This window comes from Equus przewalskii, chromosome 1, assembly GCF_037783145.1.
Source record: "Equus przewalskii isolate Varuska chromosome 1, EquPr2, whole genome shotgun sequence".
Lineage (NCBI taxonomy): Eukaryota > Metazoa > Chordata > Mammalia > Perissodactyla > Equidae > Equus > Equus przewalskii.
Window position 1 is genome coordinate 84,421,964 of NC_091831.1, and position 26,463 is coordinate 84,448,426.

The 26,463-nt window shown below is 53.8% G+C and overlaps 1 protein-coding gene across 3 annotated transcripts in view; it reads left to right on the top strand.

Annotated features, from left to right (window-relative positions):
• Window positions 1-26,463, top strand: part of GRID1 (glutamate ionotropic receptor delta type subunit 1) — a 671,187-nt gene that overhangs the window by 135,334 nt on the left and 509,390 nt on the right. For all 3 annotated transcript variants that reach the window (XM_070616293.1, XM_070616307.1, XM_070616296.1), the window contains one exon: window positions 16,232-16,516. In XM_070616293.1, the coding sequence (XP_070472394.1) occupies window positions 16,232-16,516 (285 nt within the window). The remainder of the gene's footprint in view (window positions 1-16,231; window positions 16,517-26,463) is intronic.

The window sequence follows — 26,463 nt, forward strand, 5'->3', positions numbered from 1 at the left end:
TATTCTTCTTCTTGTATGGCCCCTGATGGCTGTGTCCTCCTGCCCCCTTGTCCCCTCGTCTCTCTCTAGGGAAGGTGTCTGGGCAGAGGAGAGAGAGAGGGTGCTGCTCACCATGCCCAGGGCAGGGCTGGAGCTGGGCACCGCCTCAGCCTACAGTGCCTTCCAGGCCTATCCATCCACGTGGAGCCTCTTTCCCAGCAAGATAATGCCTTGAGGGAGCACACATCATAATGAGTGACGTATTGGGTTTTTTGTTTGGGAAGGGCCATTCTCATTTATTCTCAGAGCCTCCTTGCCCTGGTCTGATGCTCTACAGTGCCCTCCAGAAGCAGGCCTGCTGCACAGGCACATGTGTCCCTCTGTGCCATCTGTGCCATCCGACCTGGCCCTGGGGGAGGGGCAGCCTCACCCACGCTGTCACCTGCTGACGGTGCTGTTCTGTATGTGTGCCTGGCCCTGCCGTCTCTTGCTTGGCCGAGGCCCTGGTGCCCCATGGTGAGGAAGGGGGGACCTGCTGGTTTCCAGGGAAGGACTCAGGCTGTGCTGCTTGTCCCCACTTTGACTTGAAGAGTGTCATGACACAGCTCTGCCCGTGCTTACACCCTCTTCCTCTGTCGGAGGTCTTGCATGTGGTAATCCAGTGACAGGCCCCCTGCACTTAGGGTGTCCCTGCAGCCCTGATGCCCTATGTTGCCAGGCCACCCCTCCTGGGGTGCATCTTTCAGAGGCCTCTCCATCCCTTCAGTGAGCAGGCCCAAGGCAGGCCCACGCACTGGCCGGCCCCTAGGCTCAGCCTGGCCTGTAACACACATGGCTGGGTTTCCGTTAGGTGCAGACCTGAGGGAGGGCCCCGTTCTCCTTTCCACCCTGATCCACTGTCCTCTGCCAGCTCCTTCCTTGGCACTTAGGTCCCAGCCAGCTCTGTCAAGTGTCTAGAGGCGACCCAGATGCTGACTGAGGGCTGAAGGGCTGGCTATACTCCCCCAGGGCTGGGAGGCACCGGCCTCCGGCCTGCCCTGCCCGTTGGGCCCTCAGCCCAGGTGTGGGGCAGGCAGCCAGTACCTCTCGGGAGGCCTAAGTTTTCGGCCTAACTCATGCTCGCTAGCTGGGGTGTGGGTGGTACCTGGCAAGAGACCCTGTGTTGCTGAGGCTCAGCTGTCCCCTCTGTAAAGGGGGATATGGCGACACCCTCCCAGGCCTGTGGAGGAGGCGTGTAAGACTAGCATGTGCTGCTAGGTGATGGGTGCCCCTCCCCACATCCTGCTGGCTCTAGGGTGAGGCCTGGGGTCTGTCCACCTACTTGCCCGCCGCTTTGTGCCTCTGGCTGACTCTGACCTCTGACCTGCCATGGCTCTGACTGTCCTCACTGCCCTCTGTCCCTACCCTGCACTCCCTGCCCTGGGTGCTGCCAGGGCTAGGAGTGGGAGGCGTCAGCCCAGGCCTCCTGTCCTCTTGCTGTGTCCTCTCTGGGGCCACCTTTCCAAAGGCAGGCTCTGCGCAGGCCCCACCTGTGCTCAGGAACCCTCCACGGCTCCCTAGTGCTCTTGGGATCAGAACAGAGCCCCTCAGCTAAGCAGATAAGACTCCACTGTGAACCCCCCTCCGTCTGTGTCCCCCTCACCCCAGCGTGAGCGGCCCCCTCCTGGCAGATCCACAGATACCATGTGTGTGCCTCGGCTCACGCCAGGCTGCCTTTTCTCTTAGTCCCTTTTTATCTGCGTTCTGCCCCAGCATCAGCTGCTTGTTGTCTGTGAAGCCCCCTTGCCACCCCAGGCCGCATGACCCCCCGCCCACACTCCTCCTGCCTACCATCCCTCCGTGGACACTGAACCCCGTCCCAGTCCACGCCCCAGCTCCCTCTCCAGACGACCTTTCTGGGACCTGGGCCCGGATCTGCCTCATGTCTGTGTTCCCACATGTGCTCCCGCTGGGCACACAGTAGGTGCTTGGAGAGAGTTGTGATGGTCTCTGGGGGGCAATTTGATTACCTGACGGGCAGGACCTGGCTCCCCATTAGTCTTCTTGTGGCTGGAAAGGTAATAATGGGAAAATTGAGTCCCACTGGTCAGGTTTCTCTTAAGCTCCTCTCTGGTTTATGAATTTTATTGCATTGTTTTTCAATTTTCTTCAAGCATCTGCTACTGTGAAAATTTTCGTTATCACTGGCAAAGACCTCCTCTTGTCTCTGCTGCCTGCCTATTTCTGATTTCTCTCCCTTCTGTTCCAAAGCACCTGGGAGATGAGATGGGTAATGTCCCTGGGCCAGCCGGGCTCTTCCTCACAGATCTCTGGAGGGAGCCATCCTCTGAGCTGGGCTCAGCAGGGCTGGCCTGAATGAATGACCAGGGCGGGGCAGGCCACGGCCGGTGTCCTGCGAGCTTTGCCTCCACTTCCATGGGAGACAAGACCAGTCCAGCCAGGAGAGCTGGTTTTGGGGGCTGAGCCAGCACCTGCCCCATTGCCTTCTCTGTTCTTGAGAGACCCTCAGGTGGTGGCCCCTGGGGGCAGGGGCACCTGCCTCCTCTAGACTCATTCTCTAAAAGTGGCACCATCTCTACGATTTTGGAGGCTGTGTGTGGTGCTGATGGCTGTTAGGATGATGACGAGGCGTTGGAAATCAAGGCCACGCAGGCCCTTGGGATGAGCGAGAAAAGCAGCTGCGGGCTTTGGCAGGTAGACGTGGGGCTGGGTGTCGGCCCCACTCGCCCCTCAGCTGTGAGCTGCCCCTAGGCACCCTGCTGGGGCATCTGCACAGGTGGGCAGCGGATGGCCTTGGGCCTGCCCGGCGCTTGCCTGGCCTGGTTCTGGGTTTCCCTGTGTTTTTGACCCTGGCTGGGCTGCTTTCTTCTCTGGTCTCAGCTCACTCCTCTTGCAGTAGATGATCGGTTAGCTGCACATAGTGGTGGTGGCTGAATGCTTCCCAGGTTCAAACTCATTTGATTCTCATTAGTGTCCTATGAGGCAGGGACTATGGTTTCCTTTTGTCGTTGTTTTGTGTTTTGTTTTTTCTTTGCTTGGTTAAGAACATTTATTACACAGTAGTGTCCCCCTCATCCATGGTTTTGCTTTCAACGGTTTCAGTTACCTGCGGTCAACCATGGTCCGAAAATATTAAATGGAAAATTCCAGAAATAATTCATTTGTTTTAAATTGCATGCTCTTCTGAGTAGTAAGAGGAAATCTCTGTTGTCCCACCCTGTGATGGGAATAATCCCTTTGTCCAGCATATCCACGCTGTAGACACTCCTGTCTGTTAGTCACTTAGTAGCGGTTTCAGTTATTGAGATTGCTGTCATGGTGTCACAGGGCATGTGTTCAGGTAACCCCTGATTTTACTTAATAACGGCCCCAAAGCAGAAGAGGATCGATGCTGCAATTAGGAAACACCAAAGAGGAGCCGTAAAGTGCTTCCTTTAAAAGAAAAGGTGAAAGTTCTCGACTTAATAAGGAAAGAAAAAAAATCACATGCTGAGGTTGCTAAGACCTATGGTGACTTTTATTACAGTATATTGTTATAATTGTTCTGTTTTGCTGTTAGCTCTTGTTGTTGATCTCTTACTGTGCCTACTTTATAAATTAAACTTTATCATAGGTATGTATGTTTAGGAAAAACGATAGTATGTATAGGGTTGGGTACTATCCATGGTCTCAGGCGTCCACTGGGGGGTCTTGGAACGTGTCCCCTGCGGATAAGGGGGGGACACTGTATCTGAGATCACTGTGGTGAGCCCACTTTTGAGGTGAGGCCCGGAGAGGGTGTGACTTGCCCAAAGCCACACGTAGCCAAAGACACAGGGCAGAGGTTTGAGTCCAGGAAGTTGAGTGCCAGAACTTGTCCTCTCACCCTGGGCTGTCCATGTTCCTGCGAGGGAAGAGCGCTTCATTTCTCTCTGTTCTAGCCCCAGAGGGCTGGACAGCAGCCTGCGCCTTCCCCCTGTGTCCTCGGCTGTCCTCTGCCCTGATGTGGGCTTCTGTGTAAGAGAGGCTGGGCAGGAGGTGCTAAGCACTCAGTAAGAGAATGAATGGAGGATGAATGGACGAGTGGACGCTTCCCATGGGGAGGGAGCTAGCATCTTAGAATTGATTCCAGATATGTTTTGTGCCAGAGGCTTTATTTTCAAGTCTTGTGTGTAATGTGGGTGCTGTGAGCTGTCCTCGCCGCCCTCCTCCCGTTTTAAGAAGCAGGATGCTCACGTTCTCACAAGTGACCAGCCCAGGCTCCTGGACGCTGTGACAGGGTGGGGCTTGGGCTGTGTGACTGCCGCCTCCCGGGAGGGATAGCGGTGGGCTGGGTGGACAGAAGTTCCTTTGTAAGGGACACATCAGGAATTTGTGGGGCTGCTGCCCCCACCGTTCTGTTCACAGTCAACTGTGGGTTTGGACCAGTGAGTGTGGACAACAGCCTGCTTGGACTTCTCCATGCAGGGACCACGGCAAGGATGTGAAGGACACGGCGGGACCCGGGTGGTGTGACCAGCTCCATCTGACACCACCACATCCCCCCTTCACCCCAGCTCCCCCTGGTCTCAGATGCATGTGATGAGCACTGTGGGGGTCAGTGTGCAGAGGAGTGAGGGAGGCAGAAGGTGGTGCCCCTCGCTGGCCATCTCCCTGGGCTTGGCTGAAAGGCATGCAGGGGCCTAGATGGCAGCCAAGCGGGGGCTGGCAGCCAGGCTGGGCAGAGTGAGGGCACAGCTGAGCCGTGGAGGGCTGGCCCTGCAGAGGCATGGGCACCCCAGATGCCTTGTGTGTGGGACTTCGTGCAGTCGGCCTCAAGGCTCTCGTGGAGGTTGGGTGTGGCTCTCCCAGTCATGGACTCAGAGACGGCGGCAGCATGGCCTGGGGCTCCTCTGGGTCAGTGGAGCCCAGAAGCTGCAGGTTCAGCAATGGCATCCTCCCCTTGAGAGTGGGCTCTCCCTGCTCCTGGTGGGCTTCAGGTCAGTGCTTCAATCCTCGTCCCCCCCAGGTGACAAGCCGGGGGGTGCCACAGAGGGCTGTATCCACTTATGCCTGACCTGCCCAGGTGGTGGAGGGGGGCTGAGGTGTGTGTGGGTGTCCCTGTGGATGCCCACCCTAGAGACGGGTCCCCAGGGTGGTGACAACCTATTGCCCTCAGGTTTTCCTGGGGAGGGCACCTTCCCGGGCTGCCCCAGTGATAGTGGGTGGACCAGGGCCAGCATTGTGCTCATCCAGTGTTGTCCTGTTGTTGCCTGTTCCCCGGAGGCACCTGGGTGTTCAGTCCCAGGCTGGGTGCTGAGGACAGAGAGGTCCTTAGGGGGCTCAGCTCAGGGGGTGACAGAGACCCACGAGCAAACAAGGATGCTGTTTGAGCTGCACTCATGTGTAAGGCAGGGGCCACAGAGACACAAGCTGTGTTGTCCTAACCAGGGGAAGAAGGCCTCTGGAGAGGGGAGGTGCTGGCACTGGGTCTAGAATGATGAGGGGACAGTGATGTGACCTTCCAGCAGGGAATGCAGGTGCAGAGGTTTGAGCCCAACGCAGCACAGCCTCCGGGACCCCTGCTTTGCCCTTGGAGCCCAGAGGTTGTCTGCTGGAAGTGGGCTTGCAGGCAGGATTAGTGCAACGTCGTGGACCTGCAGCTTGGCAGGATGGGGCTGTTTCTGTGCCCTCCAATTTTCCTGGAAAGGCCACTGGCCGAGAGGTGACACTTGCTCCTGCTGCACTAACCCCCTGCCGTGGGAGGAAGTGGAGAGCCTAGGGCCTATCGGGCAGGCATCCATGGTGCCTCCAAGCCCAGGATGGATGCTGGGAGCCGAGGCACAGATGTGGGGCTCTGTCCCTGTGGGGCGGTTAGTCCTACCCGGGGAGAGGCTGGTGGGGGGAGAGGGAGGTTTGCACATTTACACACATGTGCACACCCCCCCAACCCCCCTGCAAGAGAGAGCTGACTCAGAAAGTGAGAAGCAACAACCGAGAGAAGGAGAGCTAGCCAGAGAAAGCTAGAAACAGACCGCCATAGGTTGAGATGGACAGGGGGAGCTAGAAGTCCTCCTTCTGAGGGCCAGCAGGCTGGGCAAGGGGCACCCGGGCCAGCCTGGGGCCTGGTGTCTGCATGGCCTTGGATTCTGGGAGACAAATGCAGGTGGAAGGAGGGGAGAGGCGGAGCAGAGTCTGGCCCGGGCGGCCCGGGGATATGGGAGGGCTGAGGTCAGGCCCTGTGGTCTGGCCTGTCTATGGATGCACGTCCGACTTTGGCCTCTGGTTCGTTTAGCTCATTTAATCCTCATGCCAGCCTTAGAGATGGGCACTGTTATCAGCCCATTTGCAGGTAAGGGACTGAGACTCAGCCAGGTTAAGTGACTTGCCTGAGGGCACACAGCTATAGCAGTGGCCCTGCCTGCCTCCTGGGCGCTTAAGCCTGTGTGCCCAACTTGGAGGGCAGAGCCAGCTCGGGGTTTGAGCCCAGGCTCCCCTGTGACCTGAGGTGCCCCCCTAACCTCCAGTCTCTTCTCCTGTGCCTCCTGTCTGGAATGGGGGAGCAGTGCGCACTTCCCAGGGAGGCACGGGGTTCAAGGATTAGGCGGATGGGCCCTGCCTGGCGCCTGGTAGCCTTCTGTGGAAGGGGCTCCCTTCCTCCCCTCCCTCGGTCTGGGGAAGCAGACAGGCTGGTCCTCGCCCCACCTAAGCACTGCCACAACCTTCCCCTGCTTCCACTCCCACTCTACACAGAGCCACAGCACTGTCCTGGGTACCTGGGGTTCTTTGGCTCCAGCCTGTCCTGGATGTGGCCACACAGGGGTGCCCCAACTCCCTTAGTCCACGTTCTGGGACAGCTGAGCCCCTGGAGAACTCCCTGTGCCACCTGGCTTTCCGTCGCTGTCCTCTCTGAGCCAGTCTGCCTCCTGGGCTGAGGCCCCAAGTGGTCCTGCCTCCAGGTCCCATGGACCCAGCAGCTCTCAGATCTGGCTGCTTGTCACTCCCTTGCCTCACCAGATCCAGGACAGCATCACTGCTTTCCCCCAGGTTCTCACTGTTCTTTTCTTGCCTCTAAACAACCCCTCCTTCTTGGGCAGAATTAGAGGACATGAATTTCCCAGGGCCCCCTGGCTCATCCACGTGGGGATGAGATTCTGGTCCAAGCCTAGGAGGCCTCAGAGCCCAAGATCTTTCTTCTCATCGTGCTGCACAAGGCAAGCCCTGCTATTGGGCAGGCAGAATGTTCCATGACATTCAGGACTCACTCCTGACATGCGCCCCATCCCATGGATTCTCTGGGTAACTTGCTTATCTTGATGCGCTGATGTTTCAAGTGATTACCTTAGTATGTGTGCATCTGTGCTTTCACTTACTCATTCCTTCACCCAACCTCCTCACATCATCTCTGTATCAGGCCCTGTGCCTGGAGATACAGAAAGCTGTGAAACTCAGTTTCTTTTCTTGGGACCTTAGGGATTAAGCATGAAGCGGTATACTATATACTCGGTAGAAGTATGCTAGGATAAAGTACTCTGGGACCTGTAGGGAAAGGGATGACTAATTTTACCTAGCAGGGGCAAGTCCAGGAAAGCTCCATAGAGAAGGAGAAATTTGGGATGGGTCTTGAGGGATGAGTAGGAGTTTGAAAGGCATAGTAGAAGAGGAAGGGCATTTCAAGAAAGGGGAATCAGCAGGTTCAAAGTTAGAGATGAGTGCAGGAATGGTGATGTGAACAGAGAGCATGGGGCATGTGAAGGTTGGAAAATAGACTGGTGCCATGCTGGTGTGTGGTGTTAGGAGGTGGTGGGTGAATGTCACAAATTGGACTTTGACGCCCAGGCAGTGGGGAGCACGGCAGGTATTTTGGGGGTGTGCTTGGTGCTGAACTTTGGCCTGTAGAGTGGGTTGGAGAAGGGATAGCTGGGAGGCAGGGAGACCACTAGGCTGATAGAGGATGTGGGCAGACATCGGGGGTGACATTGAGGTGGGGTGAGGGGGAGCCCAGGAACAGACGTCTGGGCTCAGGGTGCTGAGAGTCTGCAGGAGGTCCTCGGCTGCTTTCGAGGTTCTCCGTGTCTCCCAGGACTCATCACTGTCTTGACTCAACTTGTACAGTGTAGGCTTCTGTGTGAATCCCGGCCTGGATGCCTGGCGTTCCATTGGCGGAGCAGTCAAAGTCATTAACGAGGAGCTGGAGAGCTATAAATAAGCCAGCACCATCCCACCCCGTGTTCCCTGGGTTTCCGGTCTCCGGGAGCAGATTCTGATTCATTAATTGGCATAAAGATGAGGCCCCAGAGATGGGCATGGTGCCGCCAGCTCTTCCCCACCCTCCTGCTTGGCTCTGTGCATCCTGCTGCACCAGCTGCCCACAGTCCATCATCCTGTGGGACCCTTTGGCACTGCTTCCTGGGCTGGGCTGAGCATGAGGGCAGAGGGGCGTGGGAGCTCCCAGCCTGGAGATGCTCCAGGAGACACGCCCACCCAGGGCTGCTGCTGCCCAGGCCAGGCCTTGGGCCCAGCCAACTTTCCTTCCTACTGTCCCCTTGGCATCTCCCAAGCTTTTGGTGATACCCTCTTTACAGTGTGGATCCTGAATTGTGGGATGTGGCTTTCCTTTTGGGAGGACGTGAGCATCGCGGGACCATGGAAAGTTTGAAAACTGTGTCTTGCCTGTGAAGCATGGACATCAATAGCGCTTATCTGGCAGCATTGTTAGGAGTATTGAATGGTTCATTGCTCTGCTCTGCCTTACGGGGCGCTGGGCCAGGTGCTGGGAGGGCAAGCAGCATGCAGGTGCTTTTGCTCACGGGCTCCTGGTTCAGGAAATGAGACCAGCCTGCAGTGGCCACACAAAATAGTCCACGATTGCCAGTGTTGGTGGGTGGGATGCAGGCAGAGTAGGGTGGGGGAAGATTGGGGTCGTGGAAGGTTCTCTTGAGGGAGTGATGGTTACCCGCAAAAATCCAGAATGAGGAGTTAGGCAGACAGATGTGGGAAGCTAATGTGGACTTTAAGCAAGGACAGCACAATCTGGTTGGTGTTTCAGGAAGGCCACTCCACTGCAGTGTGTAGACTAGGTAGGGTGTAGATTGGGGACTGGTTGGGTATGTGTGGGTCCCGTGGGGAGGGGATAGTGGTTTAGACCAAGGTGATGGCAGTAGAGATGGAGGAAACTTAACAGATCCAAGACATAGTTTGGAGAGAAAACATCCAGGACTTGCTGAAGGCTTGGGTGCAGAGGGTCAGGGAGAGAGAGGGTCAGCAACAAGTGGGTGCATAGGGCTGCCCCTTTACTGACCTTGAGTGACCAGGGGGACAGAGTCACATCCCAGGGAGCTCAGTGTTGACACGTCAAGTGGGAGTTGCCAAAGGACTCACCAAGGGAGACCCCCTAGCTGGGGTCAGGAGCTTAGAGGAGGGTTGTGGGCAGGAACAATAATCATCAACAGGTCTGCTTATTTTACTTTTTTTTTCTTCTTTTTTTTTGCTGGGGAAGATTCATCCTGAGCTAACATCTGTGCCAATCTTTCTCTATTTTGCATGTGGATCATCGCCACATCACGGCTGCCAATGAGTGGTGTAGGTCTGCGCCCAGGATCCAAACCTGGGCCACCATAGCGGAGCATGCTGAGCTTAACCACTAGGCCATGGGGCCAGCCCCTGGTTATTTTTTTTTTACACAAGGAGGGTTGATAATTCTGTACAGAGAGGACATGAGTGATGGCTCTGGGTCTGGGAGAAAGCAAGAGGTGGGAGCATCCAGAGCTCATGAGCAGGGCCAGCCTAAGACAGGGGAAGCTTTCTTCTTCAACTTTCACAGGCAACTTTCAGCACAGATGCAGGTAGGTGTGAAGATGTGGCAAGAAGTTGAGTGATGGCTTCTGTGTTTATCTATGGAGAATGAGGCAAGGTCATCTGTTGAACTTGGGGGAGAAGTCTGGGTGGTTTGGGGAGGATGGGCAAGGGAGGTGGTGGAGAGGGTGCAAGGTGAATGGCAGGGACAGCCCTGTTGAGGTGGGTGACAACCTAGCCAGGGTCACATGTGGCCATGGATGTGGCTGTCTCTGACTCTCTGCTGTTTGCTCAGTCTTCGCTGTTGTGTGGAGAAGTGGGTGGGCAGGTGGATCCACCCTGGATTGACCCTGGGTTGGGCTTTTAGCAGCCGTGTCTGTAAGGAGAGAGACGAGAGTGGGAGTGAGGGGGTGAGGGAGTCTGCAGTAGAGTGACTGTCATGTCAGACAGATGGACAGGAGACTAAACTGGATTAGGTGGGAGTGAGGAGTACACGCAGGAGGAAGTGAGTGGGAGAGCTGCTTAAGCAGAAGGTCAGCAGACAGGTGCTTATCCAGTCTGCTCTGTGCTCAAGAGGGAGGCGAGGCCTGGGTGACCCTCCCCATTGGGTGCCCGTTGATGGTGGGCAGCAAGCGAGGGGTCAAGGTGTTCCCGGGCCGGTGCTCCAGGGCCGGAGCTCCAGCACACACCTCTGTATGGCCCTGCCACCCATTTCCTCCAGTTTGTGGTTTTGTTTACCTTTTGAACATCTTAATAAAACATGAAGAAATGTTTTTTCTCTATGGATCAATAATTTACTGTGAGTTATGACAATACTAAATTTGGTCAATTATTCATCGACTATAAAGTATTTATAAATGCTACCTTAATTTAAAGCATTAGCCATTAGAATTCAAATATTCATAAAGCCGGTACCCACTTAAAGGAGGCAAGGAAGGGCACAGATAACAAGGATGGCCCGGGGGAGGCTGAGGGCTCTCGGCGGTTAAGATTATTGCAGTAATGAGGTGGCCCCGGGAGACTGGCTTGTGGGGCAGGCTGAGGTGCAGAGTGCTTGCGGCTGGTCTGGCGGACCCCCTGGAGAGCTCATTCCTTCTGGGAGGGTAGGGCTGAGCCGGGGTCTGCCTTCTGCTGCCTGCTGAGGCCAGTGGAGGCTTGCCAGGCGTCCCTGAGGCGAGAGCATCTCCACCAGGCTGCTTCCACCCAGGAAGAGCGCCCTCTCTTGCCTCGTCCATCTGGAAAAGTCCTATCATTCTTTAAGGAGCTACCTAGAGGCCAGGCAGCACATGAGGTTAGGGGGGCTTGGAGCGTCAGAGTAGCAGGGGCCACACAGGCAGATCTTGCCTGTTTGGGGACCACGCCTGGTCTTCCGGGAGGAACAGGTGTGCCCAGGTATGATGCGGTCGGGGCACCAGGTGGAAAGGAGGGCTGGGATGGTGGTGGCCAGCGTCATTGCCAGGAGGTGGCACGGGCCTCCTGAGATATTGTTCCCCCCAACCTTGGCCTGAGAATTTTCTAGCACTCCTCATGGGCATGGGAAAGACTGGGCATGGGTCAGTGGTGGTGCCCAGCGTCACCTCAGTGTCTAAGGGCGCCTCTCTTATCTCCAGCAACCACCTGCAGGCACTGAGTTACTTGATGAGCCAAGGATTTGCCCTCGCAGAGAGAGGCCTTGTTTCTGCTTTCTGGCTCCTTCTCCAGGGCATGCGCTGTGGGGAGCTGCTCCAGGCGTTTCTATCCAAGGAAGGGTTGGGTGGAGCCAGCCCCCTGAATCCTGCGCTCTGTCGCTGCTGGCCACCATGTCTTCCTGGGATTGACTACGGAGGTGCCTGGTGGTCTGGTTCTGATGCTCTCCTAGCTGTTCACTCTCTGGCAATGTGGTCTTGGCCAAGCGTCCAGCCCCCTCTGTGCTTCAGTTTTCTCACCAGGGGATCAGAGAGCTCACCTGGGGAGAGGGTTACAGAGATCCTCTCTGTCCTGTGATGTGGCCAGTGGTATGCCCGGCCCATCCTACCCTGAGAGTCCCGTGTCTGGGGAAACCTGGAGCAGCAGAATGCTGACATCTCAGGGGCAGCTGGTGGGAATGTGATTGCGGGCTGTTGGGGGATGCTGGCGGAGCCTCATGCATCCTCTTGTCTGGGATCAACCCCAGCTCTGAGCAGCTTCCTTCTTCCCCATTCCTTGGAAGCCATTGAGTGGCTCAGAGACCTTCGCAGCGCCCCTGTGCTCTCCTAGGCCACCAAGCTCGGGGAAGGGGCCTCAAAGCTGCTCATTACATTCATCCTTACTTCTTCCTGGCCCGGCTGATGAGCCATTCTCAGAGAGCCCTTATCAATCCATCAAGCCTGCATTGTTATATTTAAGAGAGAGATCAGCTTTATGACCACATGATATTGGAGGCAAAGAATTATAACAAAGGCTGTTATCTTCTGGTGAGCTGCACAAACACCTCTAAGCTGGAGAGGCAAGAAGGGTGGTGACTTCTGCGTTCCTCCCACGCGCCAGGTGGTGCGAATGGCTCTTCATGTACAAAGACTTTTCATGGAATATACTCAACAGCCGTGTGAAGTGGGTGCCATCAACTCTGTCTGACAGGAAGAAACACAGAGGTCCAGAGAGGGCCAGCCCCTTGGCCGGTGTCCCACAGCTTGTAGTGGCAAGGCCTGGATTCAGACCCGGGGCAGTAGGACCCTGGCACTGGGGTCCAGCATCTCTCTCCTCAACTGGGGCATGACTTGTGTTACGTCCCATCCTGGGGATGAGCACGCAACCTGGATTGAGCTAATAGCTGATTTGACTTTGATCTGATATATTTTGATCTTATTATTTTTATGTGAGCGGCCTCTAAATAACCATCATTTCCACAGTGCCCCAATTAGCAGGCCATTCATGGTGGATTGGAAATCGACGTGCATCAGGCCCCTCCATTAGTGCCTGCGAGAGGCTTCCAGCCTTAATTACCCACTCTGTTTACCGAGGATGCCGGTGGGCGGCTTGAGGAGCTTGTGTGGCGCTGCAGGTGGCTGTGTGGGGGATGGGTCAGTGGTACCCACATCCATCGAGAGGGCTGTCTGTTGTCACTGTTTCTTGGCATCTGGGGCATGACTTGCGTGGGGACATTGATGGGGAGATGAGGTTGCCCAAGGAGACAGGCAGGACATGGACATCTCTTTAGCATCTTTTTGTGCATAGCACGGGGTTGGCACTTGGGGTCCATGTTCTCAGTGAGGGCTCCCAGAGCTCTGCTGGGTGCAGATTCTTATCCCCATTTAATGGAACATGGGGGTTCAGCAAGGAGGCATGCCCACAGCCGCACACGGGGGCTGATGGAGGAGCCCACACCCGAACTTGGGTCTGTGAGAGTCGAGTTCTCCTTCCTCCGCCCCCAGTGAGCACAGGCCCGGCCAAGAAGCTGATGTCTCTGGCTGTCAGCAGGGCTGGGGCAGGGGGGCCAGTCAGGCTCTTGTCTGTTCCCTGGGCACATTCCTGCTGCCCGGCCCTGTGTCTGTCACCCTGCCCCCCTCTCGCACGCTGCTTTCCCCCATCTCTCCTGGTCTAAATCCTTCTCTTCCTTTGAGGCCCTGACACCAACCCCTCAGGAGTTCACCTCCCTCTGGGTCCCAGAGGGCTTCCTCTTTCCTTCTCACAGGCCGAATTGTGGGGTCTGTCTCCTTGGTGGATCCTAAGCTCCTCAAAGATGGGGCCCGTGGTCACCCTGCTCTGCGTCTCCCTCCCTCGTCCTCAGTGGAGGGGTTTGCACATAGCAGGTGTATTGAGTGTGTGAAACACACAGGAGGGAAGGAACCAGCCTGTGGTGAGCAGTGGGACTTGTGTCCAGATGGGGAAACTGAGGCTCAGAGAGGTTCAGTGACTTCAGAACCTGGTGTTTATGGAGTGGGATCAGGGACTGCCGTCAGAAGTCAGGTGATGACCTGGGAGGGAGTTGAGGGCGGGGGGTGAGTGACAGAGAGCCGAGACCCAGCAATGGCCACAGTGAGAGCTCTTGAGGCTGTTGACGGCTGGCACCCAGGGCTGGGGTTCCTGGATAACTTGATGCCCAGCGATGTACAGTTTATTTCATAAGGTTCCTTTTTAAAGTTACAAATGCAACGCACTGGCGTTAAAGAGTGTCTGTACGAGAGAAGAAAGAGAAATCCCTTCATTACGGAACCTTGACTTTTAGTGCTGTGTCTTGCCTTTTTCATAAACATGCTTTCTACTTGTTGTAATTCTACCAGTTGTAATCCTGGTGAGCGTATACTTTTGTGTCCTGGTTTTGTCACTTAGCCACCTCTCAGGAGTGTTTTTAGACTGGATGGCATCTCAGTACAGCCCTGACTGTTATTTGTCGTGTGGTCTCACAACTCGTTATGTGGAAAAGGGAGGCAATGACGCCTACCCTCCACGATGTCATGAGAGTAATGTGAATTCGTGTATGTAAAGTACACGACAGAGGGTTTGGCACAGAGAAAATTCTCACAAAATAGTCCCTCCTCCTACATAGCTTCATACTTATCGATTATTTTCCTTTTCTAAAGGAATTATCTGTTCATGACACGACATTTTGGCAAAATATGAAAAAGAGGGAAAATCACTCCTAAACCTCTTCTAAAATGCAGTTAGTTTGGACTTTTTGCAACAGTTCCTTCTGGTCTTTGTCTCATGCCTTTGAGTTTTATTTAACTGAAATCATAAAATACTTAGAATTTTGTATGATTTTCACATAACTTTTTTATGACAAGCACGTTCCCGTGTTATGGTAGTATCTTCATAAATAGTTTTAAAGGCTGCATATGCTTTCAACAAATGGAGCACTTTTATGACCACTCACCGATTTGCATGTTTTAAGTCATTAGCAATATTTCAAGAGTATGGATAAGTGTCTTTGGAATGCGTTTGGAGCTAAAGCCATTCCCGTGGTTTGGATGGGTGCCCAACGGGGAATTATTGATGGAGGCTCTTTGAGTGAGCCTGCAGGCATCGGGAGCCTGCAAGACTGCCCAAGGGAGACTGACTCCATCTCCAAGGCTCTTGGGAGCCGCCCAAGGGCTTTCAAACAGGAGCATGACACGATGGGATTTCTGTTTAGGAGAGAACTTGCTGGCCGTGTGAAGCCTAGATGGGAGGGGCTGGAGCATTTGGGTGCCTGCGTGATTCCCAAGAGACACTTGGGAGAATCTCTTGTTTAACCACCCCAGCCCCTGTCTTGTGTTTAGAGGCCAAGGGTGCGGCAGGGGGAACCACGGGCGTCTGAGTTATCATCCTGCTGATGCTCATCAATGTGCGAGGCGAGCATCCTCGCATGGGGAGCACCTCACCTTTGGTGTTTGAAAGTGTGGAGGGGTCTTCCTCCTTCTGCACCTTCCCCGCTTCCCAGGCCTTGCTTCTTGGGGTTGCTTCCCCTGCTCTCGTCTCCTCCTCTCAGCCTTGTCTGAGGCATTGCATAAACCCAAGGGCTCTCAACCGAAGGAACCGCGTTGTCAAAGTTGTTCAAAAGTCTGCCGTCTGCAGCAGATGGCCTGCTGACATTCACAGGCTGTGTTTGGAAACCGCATCTGCTCCCCCACATTCCTGCCATCACATAAAGCATTATTAATAAATGTTTGCTTCAAAATTGGTGCAGTGGGTTGCAGTGTTGGGAGGTGCATCCTTTCTGCCAATTGGTCTGGTGTCCCCAAAAGGTGGAAGTGCGTGGGCAAAAGGGGCGCCCCTCGCGGTTGCTGGATGACTTCAAAAGGCGAGCCCTGAGTGCAGCCACCCTAGAAACGGCTGCTGGCGCCTCTTCCCACTCCTCCTCTGTGCCCCATAACTGCCTGAGCTGCGGGAGCGTCTCCCTGTGTTATTGTCAAGTGGCTTTTGAACAATCCTGGGCTTCTGGAACCAACTGCTTCATCTGGGGTTTGACCCAGCATTTTTATGATATGCATCAAGTCGACTTGGCCGGAAGACCTCGAGTTTCTGTCTTTTATTTTTGCCTGCAGCTGGGGTCCTCTGGGGTAAGCGTCTTCCTGGCTTTCCGATGTAATTCATTCCGGAATCTTCAGTCCCAATCAGTTCAGTTCAGCCAACAGTTGTAGAGCACATAGTGTATTCCTGGCCTGTGGCCTGGCTTTGGGGATGCACAGATCAACAAAGTGAGTTCTTGGCTCCTAAGGGGCCCACAGCCCGGGTGGGAAACAGGATGGCTAATTTAGCAGTGCCCATTTCTGCTCTGCCATCCCTCCTTGGATAGTGAAGGGCAAATGATTTTGCCTTTGCTGAGCTTTGTTTCCTCATCCGTTGAATGGGCACGAGATCGCAGCATCACTGAGGGCATCTGTGAGATGGTACATGGGAGAGCCGCTGGCCTGGCGGGGGATGGGTTCTCGGTCCCTGGAGGGAGGCGGTGTTTCTTGGGGCCTCCTGGCACGAACTGCGGGGCATGGGCCGTGTGAATGGAAGTGAACGCCGCATTGCCCTCTTACTGACTCCTTTCTCTCTCTCTCCCCTCTCTTTCCAGCCTGTGACCTCATGACCCAGGGGATTTTGGCCTTGGTCACGTCCACCGGCTGCGCGTCTGCCAACGCCCTGCAGTCCCTCACAGACGCCATGCACATCCCACACCTCTTTGTCCAGCGCAACCCAGGGGGGTCGCCACGCACCGCCTGCCACCTGAACCCCAGCCCTGATGGCGAGGCCTACACGCTGGCCTCCAGACCACCCGTGCGCCTCAATGACGTCATGCTCCGGCTGGTGACAGAGCTGCGCTGGCAGAAGTTTGTCATGTTCTACGACAGCGAGTATGGTGAGTTGGGCACGGGGCAGGGGCAGGGGCCGCTCTGGGGCTCCAGTGGAGGCATGGACGGGTGCTGGGGGACCTGTGAGCTGGGCCGTCACCCGTGCTGGACGAGCACTTTGGAGCGGGTCCGGTGTAGACAGTGGTTGGTGGTCTGAGCTGAGTGGCTCTCGAGGTGGTAGGGCCCCACCTGGAGCTTCGTGACTCGGGGAAGTGCTGCGAAAACAGATCCGTAGACAGAGCTAAAGTTGCCTAGCAACAACACCTTATCATGACAGCTGAAGTTTGAATCGTCTTAGAGTTTTCAATAAAATATTAATAAACTGCTGGCAGGGATCCGAAGGGCTGCGCGCAGGCAGTGGTGGAGGCCGGCCAGCGTGTGTCCTCCTGGCAGCCCCCTCTCCAGGCAGTGCCCCTCACGCTGGATGGTCGCCTGGCTTTCCCAGCTCCTTGCCTCCCTCTGCCGTGGTCTGCACTCAGTTTCAGTGTCTCAGGTTGGGACAAAGGTCAGAGGGAGGGACTCCCTGAGTGCCATGGGGGCAGGCTGGGGTTGTGTGGGGCTGGGGACACTGGTGGTGGCTGGACATGACTTCTCTGAAGACCTTTCATATGAAAAAAAAAAAACACCATAATTTGCTTTTTAGGAAACCAGAAAAATGGGCTTTGGAGAAATAGGTTCAGATTTCCTCATGGCAGCTCTGTAAAACACCAGCCCCAGGATAAGACGGTTTCTGCATTATGTGGTTGTTTCCTTTTTGAAAGAAGCCAGGATTTGAACCCTGAACAGGTTATTTCATCTCTTTTTTTAAGGTTGGCCCTGAGCTAAGATCTGTTGCCAATCATCTTTTTTTTCTCCCCCTCCCCAAAGCCCCCCAGTACATAGCTGTATATTCTAGTTGTAGGTCCTTCTGGCTCTGCTATGTGGGACGCCGCCTCAGCATTGCCTAATGAGCGGTGCTAGGTCTGCGCCCAGGATCCGAACTGGAGAAACCCTGGGCCACCGAATTGGAGCATGCAAACTTAACCACTCTGCCACAGAGCTGGCCCTATGTGTTTTTTTTTTTTAAAACTTAGTATTTTGAGATAATTGAGATTCACATGTACTCTAGAGAAATAATACAGAGAGATCCCGTGCACCATTTACCCAAGTTCCCCAATGGCAACATCTTGCATAACTGTCATACAACATCACAGCAGGATCTGACACTGACGCAGTCCGTGGGCCTTGCTCATATTCACCAGTTTACATGTACCTGGGTGTGTGGAGTCACGTCTGTGCAGTTTTATCACATGTAGAGTCATGTGATCATCACAGTGAGGATGCAGAACGGTCCCCCTGAGGTCCCTGTGCTATTCTTTCATAGCCACAGCCACTCACGTTACGTGTCAGTAAAGGGTGTGGGGGCCTGGTGAGGGTTGGCAGCCCCATAGCTGGGCCGGGATAGAATGAAATGGGCCCTCAAAAGTCCTGCTTTTGTCTCTTGGGGAAACACTTCCTTTGCCAAGAATGTAACTAAGAAGAGAAATCAGCATATGTTTGCATTTGCCTAAATACTCTGCTTCTCCAAGACCGTAATGTCGTCCTCAGCTCTTGAGCAAATATGCTGCTTGGAGTCTTCCAGGAGGAACTGAAAGAGCAAACAGTCACTGTGTTGAAATAAAGATGAGGTGGGATGAGGACGAGGGCGGCCCGGGGCTCCGGGCGCTTGAGGTGGACTCTGTCCAGGACCTGGCCTCTCCCTCCCACCCCTGCTCAATCCCTGGCTCTGGGGAAGAGTTGGAGCCTGTGTCACAGCCCTGAGGAGCCCACAGGGCATCTCCCAGGGGCCCAGCCTTCTCCTGAGGACCCTTTGTGCTTGTGGGTCAACCCTGACATAGGATCTACTCTAAGGCTGGACGCTGTGGGGAGTTGTGGACACTGCCAGGGCTGGAGGATGCTGTGGTCCAGTGTCTGCAGGCCCTTCCCACCTCACTTCTCTTGCTACCTTTGCTCCCCTTCTGCCCTGGCCTCTCGAAACTCTTCAACCCCTGGTTCTCCTCAAGGCCTTGAGGTGGGTTTGGTGGGAACCTCAGCCATGGGAGGCAGGTATCAGTTCTCCAGCCTGCCCACTCCATCTGGGCTCCTGTAATTCTTACAGACTGAATGACACCTGATGGCACTTGCTCAAACTCCTTGTTTGCTTCTTATTCTACCCCTTACCACCACTCAGCTCAAGAATCAAGTCCTCAAGGAAGGATGCCCTGATCCCCACCTGTCTGCAGCCTCTTCTCTTTCCCATGGAGCTGGCTCCTTGGTTACATGATCTCGCAGACACACATCTCCTTCCCTCGGCCTGTGCTCAGCATATCCAGACATGCTCAGGAGGGCTAATCCTTGAGGAACACTTTACTCCCCTCCAAGGCTGTGAGCTCCAGGAGAGCAGGGGCCATGTACTCTCACTGCTGTGTGCCTGCTGCTTAGCACAGTGTCTGGCACAGAGTAGGCTCTAAGAAATTGTCACTGGGGATGAACCACCTCATTTCTGAGGATGTGGAGTTTTCAAACAATTTTCGCAGAAGACAAAGTAGAAATGGGAGAGAGACAAGGGCGCAGCACGGTCTGACCTCTGAGGTCGGGTAGGTGGCTAGGAAACACAGGCGTCATTCTGTGGACGCGCTCTCCTGCCCCTCCCCTCTCCTCTCCCACCCAGAACCACCAATCAAATCAAAAAGTGCGCCCCTCTTTTCTGACATGGACGCCTTTGCTCCCTTTGCTGGGGTTGAAGTGAGTTTGCAATCAGACTGGCCTTTATCAGTAATTTCATAGAGATGCAAGGTGACCAATGCCTTTCTGGTGGACCACAACAGGTGACTGGGTGGCCTTGAAGGCTGTGTTGGGCAGGATTCTGAGGCTGTATGTGGACTCAGCAATAGAAAGTGCGGGAGAGTGCTCTGTGCAGGAGAGAGACTGATTCAGATCTGGAAGGTGGGGCGAATCCAGCACCTGGGAGCCGCCATTCCTTCGGCTGCCGCTGTCCAGGGTGCTGACCCATTTGACTTCAAGCTCTTTGGAGGCCAGAGCTCTTTCATCAGATTCTGTGCACAACCTTCTGCTTTTGCCTGCCTTGGTGACCAGACCCCTGATTTGACAACCTTTAGGGCCAGGTTTCTTCCCCAAGACGTTCCCTATACGACTTTTACCACGTCAACTCCTGCTACTTGTCCTGGCCACGTTCCTCATGCACAGCCCGACCTCTCCTGTTTTCCAACATGCCTTGTGTTAGGCAAGCTGAGACTGTGGATCCCACGTGTTGTTTGATGCAGCACATCAAGCCCCAGGAGTTTGGGGTGTGGATGCTCCATTGGCATGGCTGGCATCGGCCTGTCTGAGGGCTGTGGGGAGATTTATGTTGCTGATACGCCCAAGACAAATGGTGCCTCCAGAGCTCCTCAGGGCCCCTCCTTCACCCCACCTCTGCAGCACTGGCTGCAATTGAGCCCAATTAAAAAGCAAATTGAGTGTAAAGACTGTTTCATTCCTTCCAAAGTCAAACACAAGTGGTTTGGGGATAGAGGGGCTTTTTTTTTTTTTTTTGGATGCTGGTTTGCCAGTATCTTTACATACATTATTTCGTTTAAGCCGTTCCATAACTCTCTCAGGTGGGATTACCGCTGCATTTTACAGATGAGGAACGTGAGGTTCAGAGAGGTTCTTTTCGACTTTAATGCCCATACACTTAGCCAAGACGCCATCCTATTTCTGTAATCTGAGGCTCACTAGGCTCCAGCTCCCTTTCTCTGTCTCCAGCCATGAAGAGTTGATGGAAAGAAGGAGGGAGAGATGGTTGGGAATGGACTTGGCATGCCCCAGGCTGCTGTGATCACTCACTTTAGTGAATGTCATACATAAGGTCCCACCCTTGCTGGGCGAGGCCTGATCCTTTCTCACTTTAAACCCAAGAATGACCTGCCCTGGGTGGAGCCTGAGGACTGAGCATTTGGGTCAAGAGTCAAGGGCCAGAGAAGCAAAAGTCTTGGGTCCTAAGACAGAACTTGGCAGAGGGGCAAGAGAGGAGTTTGTATGTATATGGTTTAGAAAATGCAAGATGTGCCATTTGGTAAAATTCCATCGAAAATACTTGTATGCTTGTTGTGACAGTGGGAGGAAAAATAAAAGAGAAGCTGACATTTGGGAGAGAAGAATCTGTAACATTAAAATACCAAAAGTTTGGATTGAACAGAACAGAGAACTTTCTGACTTGCCACTTCAAATTCTGGGATATTCATTTCTGTGTTGGGGGGTGGGGTGGCTGCTAGAAGCTGCAGCGATAATTTCTCTCCAGTGAATACATTTAGATGAGGGGTATAGTCATGATAGGATCTTAGAAATCATTGACTCATTCATTCAACAAATATTCACTGAGTCCCCACCACATACTATTATTTTTGCTAGGCATTCATTTTAGATGAAGAAACAGATGGCTGGAGTAACTTGGCTAAAGTTGCACAGGGCTGGGATATGAAGCCAGGACCACAGGGCTCTTTCCTCCATAGCATCTCTGGGGTGTGGTAGTCCCTTCTTGACCTCTGGGGTAGCTTGCAGGCCTGGGGTGGGTTGGGAGCTGGGATTCCACAGAAACAAAAGCTCAGGGCTCTGCATGAGTGGCCATTGTCTATTTGTGCTAGTTTCGAAATTATTTACACGTTTACAATGTATATGTTAAGTTAAAAGAGTAATAATTGAGTGAACTCCCACGAACCCACGCCAGTTTAAAAAATGAGAAAGGAGCCCTTGTGTGTCCCAGTGCTATCGCATCCTCCCCTGTGGAGGGGACAGGACCACTCTCCTGATCGTGGGTTAACCAGTTTCTTGCTTTTTCTTATAGTTTGTTATACAAGCGTGGAACCTTACATATGTATGGTTTAGTTTGGTCTCTTTGTGATGCTTAACTATGTGGAATAACACTTCTCTACACTTTTATGATTGCTTTTTTCACCTAACATAAGGTTTTTGTGATCCATTCATTTGATGCAGGTGGGTATATCTAATCATTTTTTACTGCTGCATAATATCACCTGATTTATTATCCATTTTGTTGTTATGGGCACTTGGGTTGTTTCCAGGTTTTTGCTATTACAAATAATGCTGATAAGGGCATTCTTGTGTTTGTCTTTTGGCGTTCATGCGCAAGAGTTTTCTGAGGGTGTATCCTCAAAAAAAGGGGCAGAATTCCTGGACCCTTGGGTCTGTGCATGCTTCACTTCCTTGGGTCATTCTGAATTGTTTTCCAAAGCATTCCTACCCAGTTACACTGCCGTCTACAGCGTACGAGAGTTCTCCAAGCTGCCTAAGCTCACCAACACTTGGTGTTATTTTCACTTGTAAGATTTTTACATGAAATGGTATCTCATTATGATTTTAATTTACATTTTCCTGATAACAGATGAAGTTGAGCATCTTTTCATATCTTTAGGGGCTCTTTTTGTTTTCTCTTCTCTGAAATGCCTGCTTGTAGTTTTTCATTTTTTTGCCCATTTTTTAAATCGAGCCTTTTCTTTGGTCCGCTAGGTGTGCCAAGTATCTTCTTTCAGTTACTTGTATTGTTGTCAGATTTCTTCATCTTTTGTATGGGTAGCGCTTTCTCCTGTCTCACTCAAGAAATCCTTCCCTGTCCACACGTCACAACGATGTTCTGCTGAAATTTCACTCTGCACTGAGAGCCGATCTTGTCTTCCTGGCTGGGTGTCCACAGCTGGGTCCCGGTGCAGTGCGTGCCTGGCTCCTCATGTTAGACCACTTCTTCCTGAAGTTGTGACCTGACATTCCTCTGCTGACACTGCTCTGCTCTGGCCTGGAGGATCATCTTGTCCTTGGTGGTGATTACATAGCCTGTGGCAAGATGGTTAGGGAGAGCTTCCTGGAGGAGGTGACATGTAAGCAAGGGCCTACAGGACTGGTAGAAGATAGGCAAGCAAAGGGCTCTGGAGGGCAGAGGGTAGGAAGAGTGTCCCAGGTGGAAGGAAGAGCATGCTGGAAGGCCTGGGGGCAATGGAGAGGGGGAAGGTATGTGGGCAGTGGCCGTGGGTGAGGCTGGAGCTACGGGCCGGGCAGGCCTCAGAGGTCTCGCTGACGAGCTCAGAGTCCCCGGAAATCCCTGGAGGCTGTACCTTGCTACCTCAGGTGGTACCTTTGGGCCCTATTCCTAATGCCCAGTCCAGAGACCTGCAGGCAGACGCAGGACCTGGGGGCTTGCATCTCCAGAAGGCTCTGTTCCTTCTGCCACCTGTGTCCAGACTCACTGGCTGCATAAGAAAGGCAAGAAACCATGATCTGACCGAGGACAAATGCCAGGCCTGGAGGCCAAGCCAGAGGCAAGGCCTGATCTTCCCAGGTGACCCTGGCAACCCAGGGGTCAGTGAGTAAGAGCTCCCATCTCTGCAGCCCTCCCTCCATGCTGGGCCCTGTGCAAGCGCTTTAGCTCGCACCAGCTCACGTCATCTTCCAGCATCCCCATCCCCATTTTACAGGTGAGGAAACTGAGGCTCAGAGAAGCAAAGGGACTTGCTCTTGGTCACATGGCTGGAGAGTGGGGTCTGGCCAGGTCTGATTCCCAAAGCCTGTGTCACAGCTCTGCTCATGGCCTCCCAGTCCTCGTGGCAAAGCCGTGGGGAGTAGATGGCACAGGTAGCCTCTTCATGCACGAGGATTTATGGAAGCGTCATTGGTAACAGCAGAAATTGCCAACGGCTTAAATGTCCATCTGTGGCCAATTGGTTAAGTATATTATGGTATGTACGTTTAATGGACAGCTCTGGTTCTTTATGTGCTAAGAGGCAGGTACTGTTAGCTGACAATAGCAAAGCAAGCACGGTGGTGTGGCGTGTCGTTGTGCAGAAGCAAGCTCCTGTGTGTGTATTTGAGCGCGCACAGCGTCCCTATAGGAAGTGCTGTGTTCTGGGGGGAAACACAATGACCTGGGACAGGGGTGGGAGATATGTTTTCACTGCACATTTTTTTGTACCTTGTAAGTTTTGTATCAAGTGCAAAAAAAAAAAAAAAGTAAAAAACGAAGGAAGTGTGGGTTCCTCCCCTCCCTTCTACTTACTGCCTGTGGTGACTTCTCTGAGTTTCAGCTTCCTTGTCTATGGACTGGGCATGGCAGTTTATGAGCTTCTAGGGTAAGGCACCTGGCAGAGTGCCTGGCACATGGCAAACAGCCTCTATGATAATAACAAACCGGGTATGGGAACCAGGAGTGGCAGGAGTTGGCGTTCTTCTCTCCCAGGGCTGGGGATGGAACCAGGGCCTTTGTAGAGTCTTGGCACAAGATATTTGGCTGTTTTCCTCTCCACCCTGGCTCAGGATTATTCTTAAGTATAGTGGTTAGGGGCGTGGGCTCCGGAGCAGCCTGCCTGGGTTGAATCCTGGCTCAGCCTCTATAGCTGTGTGATATTGGGCAAGTCACTCAACCTCTCTGTGCAACAGTTTCCTCATTTGTAAAATGGGAATAAGATAATCATCTGTGCCCAATGTGGTTGATGTCTAGATTCAGCTAGTTAGTACATGCAAAGGCCTTAGTCAAGAGCCCGGCACATGCTAAGTGCTCACAAAGACATTTACTTAGGAACTGTGCCCAGCAGCCGCCCTTTGCGGTCCATTCTCTCTTGGCCTCCGAGCTATTGCATCTCTGTTGTGGCTTGCTCTGTGCCCCATCGCATCTTGGTTGTGTTCTTGGTACTCGGGGAAGCAGAGAGAGCTTGGGGGTCGGCTCTCTCGCCGGTGGGGGGCATCCAGGTCCCCCGGCAGTGGGGCTGAGCTGCTGGCCTCCCCGTGGTCTCCCTGCCCGGTCACCATTGCACCTTCCGAGCTGGACGGCCCGACTGGTTCCTATGGCAAATGTCCGCCAGCCGTTGGCCCGCACCCCCGAGTCTTGCTGAAGTGAAACTCCGCAGAAGAAAGAGAATTACGAGGACAAATCCTATTTTAATCCGTGCTCCGCGGCGCCACCGTCTCCTTCCCAGCCCCTGGCAAAGCAGACCAGACGCCTGAACCGCGTGGCGAGCCATCTCATTAATGATGCACATCGTATCATTATGGCATTAGTTTAAGTGGAAGGAACAAATACTTTTTTCCAGACAAAATGAGTAAGTGAGTTTAATTGCTAGGAAACCTACCGGGAAGTTTGACAATAACTTTCCCGGGACGAGTGTTTTGCGTTTTTGTTCTTCGATCTAATTACAAAGCGACTGTACTTGGGGGCACGTTAATTGTACCGTTTTCTAGAAGATTAAAGTTCATTAACTCTGAAGTTCCCTCACCACCCTGTCAGATTGCAGAGCGCGTCTGGGGACACGAGGAGATGCCCGAGGCCGCTGTGGATGGAGGACAGAAAGGCGAGGCTGCACAGCCCCACAAACGCCCCAAGGTCTGGGAGGACCATTGGCCCCAGTGGGGTCCCTCGGCCTTCTCTCAGTGAAGTGGAATATTGTGTCCTCTTTCAGGTCTCAGCTGAATCATCTACCCGCCTGTTGGGGAGAGCACAGCTCTTTCCCGATAGGATCCAGCAGTGTCAGGAGAGTGCCTTCATTTTTTGAAATGAACTATATTGAGGCATAATTGACACGTGATAAAACGCATTCATTGGATGTGTACTGTTTGATGGGTTTTGACAAACAGATGCACCAGCATAACCATTCCAGTCGAGGTGCAGAACATTGCCAGGGATAGAAATGTCTTTGTTTTGAAGAGACAAAATTGTAGGTCACTTGTCCGTGGCCCCTGTCACTCCGGCACTGGTCGGTGGCCACAGGCCCCAGGTCTGGAGCCCATGTGCAGCATCCCTGTAGCTGCCTTCTCCTCCTCTGACAGGGTCTCAGGACCCTGGAGTGTCAGTGTGGTGGCCAGGAGAGAGGGAGCAGGACAGGGAGGTGGAAGGCAGGGAGGGTGGGGGGCCAGGGAAGCCCTTTGGCAGCCATGCTGGCACTCGGGCCGAAACCATCTCCAGCTGGGAAGAGAGCCCTGACCGTCTGTTCACTGGCCAGACCTGGCTCCTCATCCCTTGCCAAGCCACGCCCGGCACCTCCTTGGGAGGTGGCGTTTGGATGGTTATGAACACAGGCTTCAGTGTCAGGACTAGGTTCAAGTCCCTGCTCTATTGCTGACCGCATCCTGGGTGAGCCACATCCCCTTGGAGCCTTGGTGTCTTGGTTTGTGAGATGGGTTCACAGCACCGCCCCGCTAGGCTGCTGGCCCTCAGCACGTGCTCAGCCCGCAGTAGCAGAGGGAGAGCTTTGTGCTTTAAAGTTTTCCTTTGCCTTTTGCAAAGGGATCTCAGCTGATCCCACCCAGTGCTGAAGAAGCCTTTTCAGAGACCTGGGCAGTGGGTTTCTCTTGCCAGTTGCTCAGCACTGTCTGGGCTGGGTGGGGGCTGTGGCAGGGGCCTGTGACAGGGGCCTGTGGAAGGGAGGTGGTGGTCTTGCTTGGCTTGTGTCCAGACAGCATCTCTGAGACAGCTTTAGGATATCTTTCCCCTTGGGGGGTCTTGGGAGGCAGGAAGGCTCCGGGAGCACCCTGTGATGATGTTTCCCTGTGAGGTGTCCTGTGGGAACCTCAGATGTTAATCTGATGGTCCACTGTGCCCACCGGCACTTTCTGCTCTGCACTGGAGTGACAGCCACTGTCCTTAGTGTGGGCATCCATGCCCTGCCCACTGTCACTTCCTCTCATCCCTCCACCCTGTCCACTCCTCTCCAGCTCCTTGCTGCTCCATGGGTATGCCATGTGCAGTCCCTCCAGCCTCAGGACCTTTGCACTGGCTGTTCTCTCTGCGTGAACACTCCTGCTGCAGATGTCTGCAGGCTGCTTCCTCACCTTCAGGGCTTTGCTTCAATTCCGTCTGCCCCAAGAGTCCCCTCACCCACTCACTCAAAAATGGAACTCCCTTTCCTCTTGACACCCCTTTCCCCCTTCCCTGCCT